Here is a 13,785-nt window from a genome sequence, read left to right as displayed (position 1 = left end):
AATACAATTGCTATCAATATTTCCATTATAAAAGAATAAAAATGTAGTGTACTATAGTTATGAAGTACTTTCTGAAGTTTCAGTATACATACCCTTTATCAAACTTTAAAAAACTATGCACTGTACCTAAGTTCTAAGTAAAATGTTTCCAAAGTAATCTTAAAAATTACCATCTAAACCAGGAATCACAAAATGTACACTATTTTACATGATAAAGTTCTAATTCAATAAACTAGACCACAAGACTTTACTGTTCACCAAGCTTAGACCCAAGGCAAACTTGCAAGCACTTGTATGTTCATTTTTGATCTTAAGGTTTCACTGTCCTCATAAGCCAGCTCTAACCTTCACGGTGGTGTCCACATACGGGTCCTCCTCCCGAGCGGCCGCTGCACTGCACCGCACTGTGAAACACTGCAGGCTGTTACTAAGAAAGAGGAAAGAGGCCCCTGAGCAAAGTGGTGGCCAATAACCAATATGCCCACAGTTGGGAGAATTTCACAGGGGGACAGAGTAATGGTGGGGTTAGGGTGGGAGGAATTCAAAGTTATTTTTCAAATTCTTTTCATATTAGACTGCTTCTTAACAAGGAGCTTACCTCAGGATCCCTATGGAGTGTTTTTTAAAATATGTAACTGGTCCCCACCTCACGCCTACTGAATCATAATCCTAGGAGCTCAATCTAAACATGTATATTTCTACAAAGCCCCATGAGTGGCTCTGTTGTACACTCTAATTAAGGACCAAGGGCCTGAGGCAATACCTTCATTTTACAATCAAAATGATGCCCCCAGATCCACCTAAGGTACAGAGAGGTGACTATCAAAGCCAAGATTAGAACCTGAGTCTCCTGGCTATTATCTCTATCCTACTCATCTCAGGATGAAATTGAGCCTGGACTACAATGGGCAACACACGCAGATCATGCAAACACAAATCCAATGGTAGAACTGAAAATCAGAGATTCCTGAAGGTGTCTTCATAATTACCTACTCCAGCAGCCTGATTTAAAGATTAGGGCACAGAAGGTTCATGATTGATCCAAGGCCTCTCTGGAGAATGGAGCCAAATTAGATCCTGGGTCTCACTCCTCATGCTCCTCTAGCTCTTTTCACAACCCCAAGCTGTTTCTGCACAGTAAAATGACCTCGGAACTCCACAAGAGAGGCCTGGTGACTGGTGGATAAGTCAACACTCAAACACTGACATTAAAAACAGTTACTTGGAAACTCCTACAAAACCCATCTTTATAAGGAGTTCACAAGAATGACTTTTAAAAACAATTAAAAAGTGGGAGAAGTAAAAATTAATTCTGTTGAAATAAAAAAATAAAGGACTAAAGAAAACCTAACAATGATTTTAAAATAGAAGAAATACTTCTATAACAAGGAAGGCATTCTGACATTTTCACAGTTGAGAGACTGCACAGTGCAGGTTAGAGTTACCAGTCAGAGCTCTCTCCCCGTTTGTGGGGCTTCCTCTTCAGCCTCAGCCTTCGTCATCTCTACCCATTCTCACACAGTTCTAGGACATGAAATCTGGAGTCATGACAATACCTGGAATGGTGCAGCACCACCTGGAAATCTGGAGTAGAGAGTTAGCACTCTCAGGAGATAAATTGAATGGAAGGGTCTTTTGACATAGTGAAGAGCAAAAAATCACCTGTAGTGGGGCCAGAATGGCAGGGGAGAGTAGCTATGACCACAAAGGTTCTAGAGATAAAAATGCTGAGCCCTCTGACTCACCTCTACCTACAGTAATCCAACAGTGATGGCTCTGTTGGAATACTAAAAAGCAGTATAAGAGAAGAATACAGTGAACTGGAATGTGTTCTTATGGAAAGACATCCAGGGTATGCTAAGTGAAGCAGCAGTTGCTGCACAGTGGACATCATATGATCTACTTCTGTAAGGAACAAATCACAGTAGTTTATGTACTGTTCAAACTGAATGAATTAACACCAATTATTAATATGGTTGACTCTGAGGAGTAGGATCCTGGGAGGGCTTTCCCACTTATGTACGTCTATAAGGATGATTTTATATTGTTCTTAAATTCTTTTAAAAAATATAAGTATGATTTTATATTGTTCTTAAATTCTTTAAAAATTTTTCCTATTGCTTTTTTATAGGGTATAGAAATACAGTAGTCTTCAAGAAACTTTTCAAGACACTTACAGGTCAAGATATTTCTAAAATATGTATCTATTGGGTAAAATAAAAAATAATAAAAATGAGTTCATCGACATAGTTTTTTTTTAAATAGCATAGGGCTCCTTATTAAGAATCTGAATTTGCATGTAACAACTGCTGTTCTAATGTCTAATGCTTCCATAGTCAAGTTAATGATGTCAGAGTATATCTTGATGCTAGTATTAAGAAAGCTTTAATAATATCCTACCTGGAGGTAGGGAAAACCTGGACATTTTCAGTCACTTCAAATCCCATAATACCATACTTTCAGGACTCTATATGCCAAACTAGCTCCTGACTTACAGTTAAGAGGGGAATAAATGTAGAGAGTCCACTAAATTCTCAGTTTCCTACACATCTGCGCAATCAGATGGAGAAAAAAAGAGCAGTCTTTTGCATCAGTATTTTGGCACAGGAATTAATATTTTATTCCTTCTTTCTCTCTCTAATTTTATCTTGGTTTCTGAGATGCAATAGTTTTCTAGGTTCGGTTCCTTTGCATCCTTGAAGATCCTTCTCTTCTTCCTCTTGCTTCCTAAATATGATCTTCACCAGAGTTTAGTTCTCCAATTACTTTCCGCTGTACATACTCTTGCAGCCATACTCATTACTTTGATAATCAGCTCTTTTTTGACGGTAATAAAGCATCAAGTTTTTCTCTCTTCCCAAATCTTCAGTCTTATGTGTGCAAAAGCCCACTTAACATTTCTTCTTGAGAGCCCCTTAGCACCTCAAACTCAAATGTGTAAATCAAACTTCTCTTTTACCCCACATTACACCAGCCTCCATTCTTTCATAAAAGCAGGTTCAAAATTCTCCTGGGGTTTTTCACACTTCCTCCATTCCCATTATCTCATCAGACACCAAGGAATTCTCTTGCCAAAGCCTCTTCCATCCATTCTTCTTTCTCTTACTGTATTTGCCCTGCCCAAATAGAGTTTCTCATTATCCTTACCTGAGCCATTTTAATACCTTATTTATCTCTGTTCAATCCATCCATCCTAATGGCCACCATTAATTTTCCTAAAGTATGCTCTGATCACATCACTTTCTTTGATCAAAACCTTAAAAAAAATTCCTTAGTTTAATTTGCAAAGCCTTGAGCTATCTATCACTCAAGCATTATTTGTACCACTTCTCTACATTTCAGCTTTTTCATAGTCAAAACAAATCACTATGCAACACTTTGAAAATGGAGAAAACTAGTTACCCTTAAGAAACATATTAAAAGCATTTCTCCTTACACTACAGAGGGGGAAAAGAGGGGAACACCCACACTAGGAGTGGGTATCAGAATCCTCCAGGTGGGTCCTGTGCTGTTTGAAATGCACTCCAGTACCTGCTGGAGATTCTGATACTACCACTCAGTTAAAAAAATTTTAAAAATCGTTGTCCTATGCAATTAATTATTGGATGCTACAGCAAAACGGAATACAGCTTTTGTTATAGTCTTCCCTCTATAAGCTTTTCTCTTCCAATTCCCATCTGTCAAATTCTAACTAGCTTTCAGGTCTCACAAACACAACAAAATTTCCCACATGACTCAGCCAGAAGTAATTTCTCTACACCATTTTCACAAAGTCATAAGACATTTTTCACAAATCTTCTAGTGTTTGTGTCACATGTATATGTCTCTAGCCTTTTGTTACATCATTGCTTTAGAAAGCAGATGGTGTACCTTATTCTGCCTGGACAGAGGGCCTAATGCAGTGCCTTGCACATAATCTAAGCTCAAAAAATAGGAAACAGAACCAAAAGCATCACTAACTGCTGAGATGAAAGAAAATGAGATCAAAATTCTGCTCAGGAACCCAGTTTATATGCCAACATACTAGAGAAAGGCAACTCAGAAGACATCTCCACTGATTAACCAATGACTTTGACCAATTCCTGTCGCTGGACTATTTCTCCATCTATTCTAATCACGGGGTAGAATCAGATAGTCTTTCTGGTCCCTTCACAGTTCTAAATCATTATCAAATAACTCATACAAAAAAGAGACAATAGCAATGAAAAAAAAAATTAGGAATCCAAAAAGAAATCTAAAGATGCCCTGACTGGTCTCAATGACTTTTCATTAGAATTCCCTATGAAAATCTTCCCTCATGAAGACCTTACATTTCCTTACAAAGATCCCCATATAGCTAAGAAAATAAAACAAAGGCAAAACCAGAATCTTAATCTTTGACATTGAAAAGGCAGGTATGGGCCATCAAGACAGTAGATGTCATTAATTTACAGTGCTGTATACCGGTTCACACAACTCTCACTTAAAGATTTAGGAAACATCTCAAGAATTTACAGAAAATCAAGTGACTCAAAAAGCTGGCAGGTGACACTATAACATACCTTGTGATGACATGCAAAAATTGTGGCGTGAGCACTGCCTGTTGAGACTTCTCAGGATATTGGTAAACTGATATTAACTCAACAGATTTGACAACCACGTAGAGATAGCCCACATGAGGTAATGAGAAAAAACAAAACAGACTCAGCAACTCTTTTTCCTGACATGAATTTTTTCTAACAGAAGTAAGAGAGCCTGTATGGGAAAGAACAAAACAAAACATGAAACCAGTAAATAAGGGGAATCAGTATCTCAACTTTTCTATTAAAAAAAGTCTATCAGTGGATAACCAAAGAGTTGTTTAGTGGAAGCTGCACTTCACAGAAGAATGTCAGTAAGAAGTGAAAAAGGAGTAATATAATTAGAATAGCACCATTTTGTGACCCCTAATAAATTAACAAATCTAGGTAATAATCATCATTGGCTCTTAACATCACAAAAAGAATCAACCAGATACTATGTGCCTTCCAACAAAATTCAATACTGCTTGTGTTACCAAAAACAAATTAAAAAAGTAAATAATAATAATCTGATCAAGCTTAAGTCTAGATCAGCACTGTCAAGATATATGTGAGCCACATAATTTAAAGTTTTATAGTAATATACATTAGAAAGTAAAAAAAAAACAGGCAAAATGTTAGTAACATATTAACTCCAAGCATACAAAATATTACCATTTCAACCATCAACAAAAAATTATTGAGCTGTTTTATATTTTTTTGTACTAAGTCATCAATATTGAGTGAATTTTACATTTACAGTATACCTCAAGTTAGTTATATTTCAAGTGCTCCATAGCAACAGGTGACTAATGAAGCTTTAGATCCAACTACCAAATCACAGGGAAATACAGGCAATACAGGAACATGATGAATGACACCCTGGGGACTCAATCAGCAAAACCCAGATCACGGAAAATTCTACACTATTAGTCCAGTTTCTTGCTAAATACATTGCAAGGTAAAGAGAGAGAGTAAAGTCTACATATTAAAAGAGTCTTAATGGAACAGTAATCAACAGCAATGTATGAATCTTTCTTGGAATTTGATTCAAACAAATGAATTTTTACAAGTTTCTTTAGGCAACAGGGAAATGTGAACACTGAGTATTTGATGATATCAAGTAATTTTAAAAAATGTAAAATGGTATTTTAGGTGTGTGCAAATGAAAGAATCCTTTTCTTTTAGAAACAGACACTGAAATATTCATGGAGGAAATTATATAAACTCTGGGATTTGCATCAAAATAATCTGGCACGGGACAGGGAGTAGTCATGAGGCAACACTGGTTGAAGGTGTGGGATGAATACATGGGGTTTGTTGTGCTATTTTCTCTACATCTATGTGCTTGAAGTTTTTCATAATCAGTTTTTTTTAAAGCAGTCCATTATCTGCACCATCCACAAGTGGTCCAAAGCAACATGACCAGTTTTTTCTCACCCTTTTTACCTACACACATCTATACTCTCGTCACACAGAACTCACCAATTTCCACACACACATGACGCTTTTAGACCTTGTACATGTTCCCCTCATATAATGTCCTACCGAAATCTCTGTCTCCTCAAAGTTTTGCTCATCCACTAGGGCCCAGCTCTAATAGTCACTACCCATCCATTCGTCTATTATGTAAATATTCATCAAATTCCTACTGTCACTCTTCTAAGTTCTGTGGATACAGTAGTACACAAGACAAGGTAACTGCACTCACTCTAGTGATGGGAATAGAGGTGGAAGATAAATTCTGCAATATGTGTAGAGGGAGTAGTTTAAATGGAGGTCAGGGAGGTTCTCTGTGAGATGACATCTGAACTGTGAGCTGAATGATTCAAAGATACCTACCAGTCACACAAGATCTGAGGAAGTATATTCTAAGCACAGTTAAGAGTAAATAACAGGTCTTAGAAAAGAGCACGTCTCGCATGTCCGAGGAACAGAGAAAGGCATTATGGAGACTAGTAAACAGGATGACTGGCACAAGATAGACTGAGAATTAAGGTTATTCCATGGAAAGAATTTAGAATTTTATCTCAAGAGCTATGAGAAGCCACTGGATGGCTGACCCTCTAGCACGGGTATGGGCCCAGCCGTTTCCCAGCTTTGTCACACACCTTTCCCCCAGTCTACTCTCCCCAGACTTGCTCCTCTCAGTTCCTTAAACCAAGATTCCCCACTGCCACACACTTTTGCTGCTTCCTCTGTACCAGCCCTATCTCCAAATCAGCGCTGATTCACTCTGCAGATCCTCTTTCTTAGGAAGCCATCCCCGACTCCCAGATGAGGTTAGTATCTTTTTATAGGCTCTCAAGGCAGAGTTCTTTGCCCGCAGGGCACTCATTTCAGTGTACAAGTGTATACTCCTTTTTGTGATTATCTGATTAATGTCTGCCTCCCTCAAAGAGACAATAAGTTCCAAAAGAACAAATACTTTTGCTCATAATTTGTTTTCTAGTATTCAGCACAATATCCAACATGGTATGTACTAAATAAATATTTACTAAAAGAAAGAAAAAACAAATGAAGGTTATATACATGTTTAATTAGAGCAATATTTATATCTTTCTCTAGGCAACATCTAAAGATGCTAAGAAAGCAGGCTAGGACTAAGTATAGAATTCAATGGTGATTCTCAATCTTGGCCGCCCCTTACATTCTTGGACAGTTTTTAAAAAATACTGATGCTCAGACTTCATAGTTAACCAATTGTGTCTGAATCTCCAACATGCAGACCCTGGGCATCACTAGTTTTAAAAGCATCCAAGCAAGCCCAGCATGCAGCCAGGTTGAAAACCATTCTAAATGTATTTCCATTCAGTCCACATTTTCCCAGTTTGCTCACAAGGCCACAAATAAGAGCTTTGCCAAATACCTAGCTGGAACCCAGATAAACCTCAGCTATAACAGGGCTCTAATTTCCCTTTTTGGGCCTAGTGACCATTTCAAAAGGGGAAGAGACTTTTGTTTGTCACATCCTTTCCATGGCTTCAGTCAGCAGACATGACTTCCCTTTCTAAGGCTTGCAGTATCTGCTAAGGAACTTGTCCAAGGCCACAGGGAGACTCAGCAGCAGAACCTGACCTATTACCCACAGCAGTCTCCCATCCAGCCCGTGCACCTCACTGTGCTGTCATACTTACTTGTTTGGTAAATGGGTAGCAGCTGAAGTGAATGCAACTTGATGTCATCAGACAAGACACAGGATGAAATATCAGGAGCAAAACGTCTGTGAGTTTAAAAAAGGAGAGGGAGGGAGAGATATAATTTCCATGTACGTAATGCAGGTAAATATGTATTAAATACTGGTGAAGAAAAGCTTTCTAATACTTATAGAGCAGGTGCTGAACATGGAAATATTTTATTTTTTCTTCAGCTAATCCTGTTGACTCCAGTCTAACAGATACTCCAGACTGTTCACTTTTTTCACCAAGAAGTTCTATGGGCTTTTGGCAGAAGACAAAATCATCTGACTCAGGTGGCAAAGTTTCATTACTGATACCTTAAAAAACAAAATTTAAGAGTTTAACTTCAAGTACTACTTGAATGAAAATTAGATTTCACACCATTTTCTCCACCAATTAAATAGACATACAGTAATTTTATTTATTTAGACACACACACATCTTACAAGACCCTATGGTTTTGAAAAGTCTCAGCACTTGCTCACTTATTCCTTACAAGAGTTGACAAAGTCCAACAGGGTATTATTATTATTATTGTCATTTTACACATGAGGCAACTGAAACTCAGAGATGGTATTCCTGACCCAAGGTCATTTAGCTAGTAAATACAAGAACTGGGACCATAGACTCATCTAGCAGCACCTGTTCCATTTTTTCTATTGACAAATACATGCTGAAATACATTTACATCCTAGAGAATAAGATGGGCAGCCAGATCTTAAGCCCAAATCCCATGAATTAGGAGCAACTACATCTCTAAATGGCTTGGCAATATATAAACTAGAGGCCTTCAGAAACTGCCAGAAGTAAGGGTTTTCTCTACACCTAGAGCAAAAAAGCAAGCTAAATTCATTATTTACCTTTTGTCTGTTTCATTGGATTGTTCGTCTTACGTGGATAGTTAATACTCTCTCCATTTTTGGGGTCTGACTCCAGTTTCAGGACTAAGACTTCTAAATCTGACATGACAGCAACATATCCAGCACAAAAAGAAACTTCAACAGGAGTGATATTATCTATGTGTATAACTAAAGAATGTTCAAAGTCCAATACTGAGAATTCCTCATTAATGATCTGATACTTCAAACTAAATAAGACTAACTGATTTGTGCAGCCAACAAGAAGGTCTCCTTTCACAGGGCAACAAGAAATGCACAAGGGGGCCTCAGAAAGCGGCATTTCAACAATAGACATCTGGTCTCTGAAGGTTTCGCTGAAGGGTGATTCCACAGTATGTCCAACCATTCGGATACACACTCGAGAGTTTTCAGTCCTTTTACTTCTCCAATTCCCATAAGCACGTACAAATGTAGCTTTGTTTTTCTCTTCAATTGCTACCAAATAGTCTCCTGAGAAGAAATAAGATTATACTTAGGATTTGTAATCAGAAACAATTTACCTTACACCATGGAGAGAGCTACTAAGGAATCCTAATGGGAACAGTTGAGTTAAAGACTGACTTGATTGAAACCAACATAAGATTGTATATTAACGATACTTTAAAAATAAACAATACTAAAACTAAAAAAAAAATTGACTAGAACAAAACCCTAAGTAACAGGATCATTGGTCTATTTTTAACTGATGTGAGGCATTTAGGTTCTGAAAAACAACCTCTCTCCATTTGAATATATTAAGACAAACCATTTATTATTTATGTAGCTTACATAGCAATTTTACATTTTACTCCTTAGATTTGCTCTAAGTATTTACTGTAGCTCTGATCTACAGCTCCAACAAAGCTCTCCAGACATAGACAGTTCAGCAGTGTTAGTGTGAGGTTAAAATTAGGTAAAATTAAGGAACTCTGAGAATCTTATGCCACAACCCCTCCCCTTCCCACAAAAGTCAGATCATCATGTCAACTCTAAAAAATAGGATAAGGCTGTATATATTAAGTAAAATTTAAATCCAAGTTAATTTTCCCTTAATTGTTGATTTTATTAGATTTTTTTTAAACTACAAAGTAATTTTGTAATTACTTCTTTTTTTGTGAGAAGTCAAAGTGGTGAAGAGATATAAAATGAAAAGCATAATGATCTATTCCCTGCAGCCCAATCAGTGAAGCCAATGTTAACATACACTACCTGGTATATGTCTTTCTATACCTTTCCCTCATATAAACATAGATCACAGGATGGTATTTTGTCTTTAAATCTTTCCCTGCAGGTCAATACATGAATATATAATATTCTTTCAGTATCTGTACAGTATCCTGCATATACATGTGCCATAATTTATTTAACAATTCCCCTATCAATAAACATTCAATTGTTTTCAGTTTTTTTGCCACTATACCACTTGCTGCAATAAACAGGCCTATACCTATATAGGTTCACTGGCATAAATTCCCAAAAGTGAGAATGTTGGGCCAAAGGGCAGGTACATTTTAAACCATAATAGATATTGCCAGATTGGGATCACAATGACATGTTAGAAATTCACGTTGCCAGCAGCACTATGTGAAAATGCCTGTTTCTCTGCATTCGCACTAGCACTGACTCCACGTTATGGGGGAAACATGGCCTCCTGTAGTTATTATAATTTATATTTTCCAGACTACTTACAACGCTGACATCTTCTCCTATGTTTATCAGCTGTGTATAATTTTTCTTCTGCAAGTTATCCACTTGATTAGTCTGGTTTATTTTTCTTATCAAAGAATAGCAGTTCTCTGGGTAAAAGTGATACCAATCCTTTGTTGGCCATGAGTAACAAATTGTTTTCAGTAGTCTACTGTTTGACTTTTGACTTGCTTGTACATCTTTTACCATATAATTTTTATGTAGTCAGATATGTATCATTTCCCTCTTGGCTTCTTCTGAGTTTCCTAACTTGCTTAAACAGTCTCCTAAGTCCTCTAATTACATAAACTTACTCTTACATATTCTATTTTACTGGTTCCTTTATTTAAATTTTTAGTCTTTACAACTCTGTGGTGGATGCTAAGTCAGGTTTCTTCCAAGTGTAGAACCTACTACACAGTAACATTATTATGTAGACAAGCCCTTTCCCCAAGAACTGAAACTGAAATGCTGTTGCTGGCATACTGACAACCCCACACACACATGCAGCAGGCAGGCACAGCCCCTTTGTGCAGACACTCACTGGGCTGGTCAGGTTCCTCCACCTCCTGAAAATGACCCAGCAAGAGCAGCAAGCCTTCTGATGGTGGTTCCTTTGATGCCACAGAGATGGAGCCAGCACCTTCTCTCCCTGGTGATCTTGGCAGAACGCCTAAGAATACCCTGCGGTCTCCATGAGTTTGCTCACTCTGTTCCAGAGGAGCAGTTTGGATGGAGTTGGAGTCAAATGATGCCTTTTGGCCTCTATCTTCCTAGAACTCCCTCAGTAAATGAATATTTAAAAAATTTTTATTGTGGTAAAATATACAGAAACTTTAGCATTTTCACCATTTTTAAGGATACAAGTCAATGGCATTAAGTACATTCACATTGCTGTGCAACTGTCCCCACCATTCCTCTCCAGAACTTTTTCATCTTCCACAAAACTCTTTATCCATTAAACAGTAACTCCCCTTTCCTCACCCCATGCCACTTAAACTCTGGCAACCATCATTTTACTTTCTGTATTTATGAATTTGTCTGTTTTAGGTTCCTCATATAAACTGAATCATAGAATATTTGTCCTTTTGTGACTGGCTTATTTCACTTAGCATTATGTCTTCAAGGTTCATTGTATTGCAGCATGTGCCAGATTTTCACTTTTTATTTTAAGGCATACACTCTATTGATGTATACACCATACTTTGTTTATTTATCTATCAATGGACACTTAGGCTATTTCCATGTCTTAACTATCATGTATAATGCTGCAATGAACATGGGGGCACAGATATGCATAAGCCACATTCATCTTTTCATCTGTTGATTTGACATCTGGGTTACTTCTACCTCTCGGCTCTCATGAAAAATGCTACACTGGTGTATAAACACCTGCACAAGTTCCTGCTTTCAGTTATTTTGTGTATATATCCAGAAGCGAAATTACTGGATCATATGTCAATTCTTTGTTTAATATTCTGAGGAACCACCATACTGTTTTCCACAGCAGTTCTATTTTATATCCTACCAGCAATGCACAAAGGTTCCAATTATCTCCACATCCTCACCAACACTTGTTATTTTCTACTTTTTTTTAATTGTAGCTATCCTAATGGGTGTGAAGGGGTATCTCCTTGTGGTTTTGATTTGCATTTCCCTGATGATGATCAGTGATGACCATCTTTTTTTTCATGTGCTTGTTGGCCATTTGGAGAAATGTCTATTCAAGTCCTTTGACCACTGTGAATTAGGTCTTTTTTTTATTGCTGAGTTATAGAAGTTATTGGTAGATTCTGCATATCAATCCCTTATAAAATATATGCTTTAAAAATATTTTCTCCCATTCTGTGGGGTGCCTTTTCAGTCTGATAATAGTATTATTTGGTACACAAAAACTTTAAATTTTAATGACAACCAATTTTTTTTTCTTTGGTTGCCTATGCTTTGGTGTCATATTTAAGTTAGTAAGTGAATTTTAAAACTAAGAATATTTCTTTAGTTATAATAAAAGCACTTTATTCATGCATCTATAAAGACATGCCTATTTCACTAAGTCTACTTATCAACTGTGTATGTATAATCTGCCAACTGTAGACAGCCCATGCTGTCTGCTATGTTTTCGAATTAACAACTCATTTTATAAATGATAAACTAGAACTTGCTAAGTGTGTCTACCTGACAAGCCATTAGGATTAGAGCTTCAGAGTTCTCTCAGTTAATCTTCACAACAGACCTTCAAGATATTACCACCTTCTCAATTTTATAGATCAGGAATCTAAGGCTCAGACAAGCTAAGTAACTTGCCTAAGGCAACATAGCCAACAAAAGACTGAGTTGGGACTTAAACCTGGACCTGGTAAGCTCTAAAGCTGATGCTCATTCCCCAATAATGCTGTATCTCAAAATGTTAGAAAGGAGATAAAAAACTAGAGGATTCTCTGGAGGTTAAAGACCTTTATAAGGGAACTGAACATTTTTAAAAATTCAATTTATCTAAACTAAAAACAAAACAAACACCAAAAAATAGTTCACCCATTTTTCCCCCTCTTCCCCACCTTATACCTAGTAATCCCCAACGTGTTCTCTACATCCATGAGCTTGGTTTTTGGCGGTGGTGGTTGTTTTTTAAGACTCTATATATAAGAGTCAATATGGTATTTGCCTTCATCTGATTGATGAACTTTTTAAAGCACGATGTGCCCAGGGCTTTATTTTACTTATTTTAAAACAGCTTCTCTCTTTATTAAGTAAATTTAAAAAGCATTCCCATACTTCCTCTTAAGCTGAGAATCATTAGTTTTAAAAATAAGCTTTTCATTTTATATAGCAAGATCAGAAACCTGGTTAACACTAGTACCAGATTATGGAAAAGGCTGCACTCCTATGACAAAACTGACTTCAGAAGACAGATATACAGTGACAAATATGACTTCAGAAAAATTGAGGGAAGTTAGGGTTTGTGGGTAGAGGTGACAGACAAAGGCTTGTTTAATACGTTTGTGCTAAAGGACAGGCAATTAGAGCCATGTGATCTTGCCCTCTCTGCCACAACCCCTCCAGACACCCCATAAGCAAGTGTTCAGCACTAGAGCTGCACACATAGCACTCAACCCTGCTTGCCAGTCTTTCTCCACTTAAAACGACTTTTCATATGCATTCTCTTCCTCCCTTTACAACAGAGACTAATTAAGTTTCCATTACTGATGATGATGTTAGGGCCCCCATCCTTCAAAATTTTTACCTCCTTTCTCTGTAACACCCACAGATTTTTTTTAAAGGAAAATAGCATCCTGCTAATTAGAGATATAAAATATGAAAATGTTTTTTGCTTGGGTAAGAGACCTGCAAAGCATTTACAGTAAATATAAATGGCCAATGAATCGGCAGGAGGAACGATGTTTTCGGCAGAAGGGACTTGCTACACTGGGTGCTTACAGTAGGAATCCCATGTCCAAGTTACTGTGAGTGGGAGGAAAGAGACCAGAAGGAAAAAGCTGAGAAGTG

At 37.3% G+C, this 13,785-nt stretch overlaps 1 protein-coding gene across 2 annotated transcripts in view; it reads right to left on the bottom strand.

The window, feature by feature from the left end:
* HPS3 (HPS3 biogenesis of lysosomal organelles complex 2 subunit 1) overlaps positions 1 to 13,785 on the bottom strand; it is a 36,719-nt gene that overhangs the window by 20,598 nt on the left and 2,336 nt on the right. For both annotated transcript variants that reach the window (XR_005026948.2, XM_036896366.2), the window contains exons 2-6: positions 8,578 to 9,066; positions 7,863 to 8,034; positions 7,676 to 7,761; positions 4,542 to 4,734; positions 346 to 427 (exon numbers count right to left, since the gene is read on the bottom strand). Coding sequence is in view for 1 of the 2 variants with exons in the window: in XM_036896366.2 (XP_036752261.2) it covers positions 346 to 427; positions 4,542 to 4,734; positions 7,676 to 7,761; positions 7,863 to 8,034; positions 8,578 to 9,066 (1,022 nt within the window). In the remaining variant the exon portion in view is untranslated. The remainder of the gene's footprint in view (positions 1 to 345; positions 428 to 4,541; positions 4,735 to 7,675; positions 7,762 to 7,862; positions 8,035 to 8,577; positions 9,067 to 13,785) is intronic.

Source organism: Manis pentadactyla, chromosome 1 (genome assembly GCF_030020395.1).
Source record: "Manis pentadactyla isolate mManPen7 chromosome 1, mManPen7.hap1, whole genome shotgun sequence".
Lineage (NCBI taxonomy): Eukaryota > Metazoa > Chordata > Mammalia > Pholidota > Manidae > Manis > Manis pentadactyla.
This window is presented reverse-complemented; position numbering and strand designations above follow the sequence as displayed.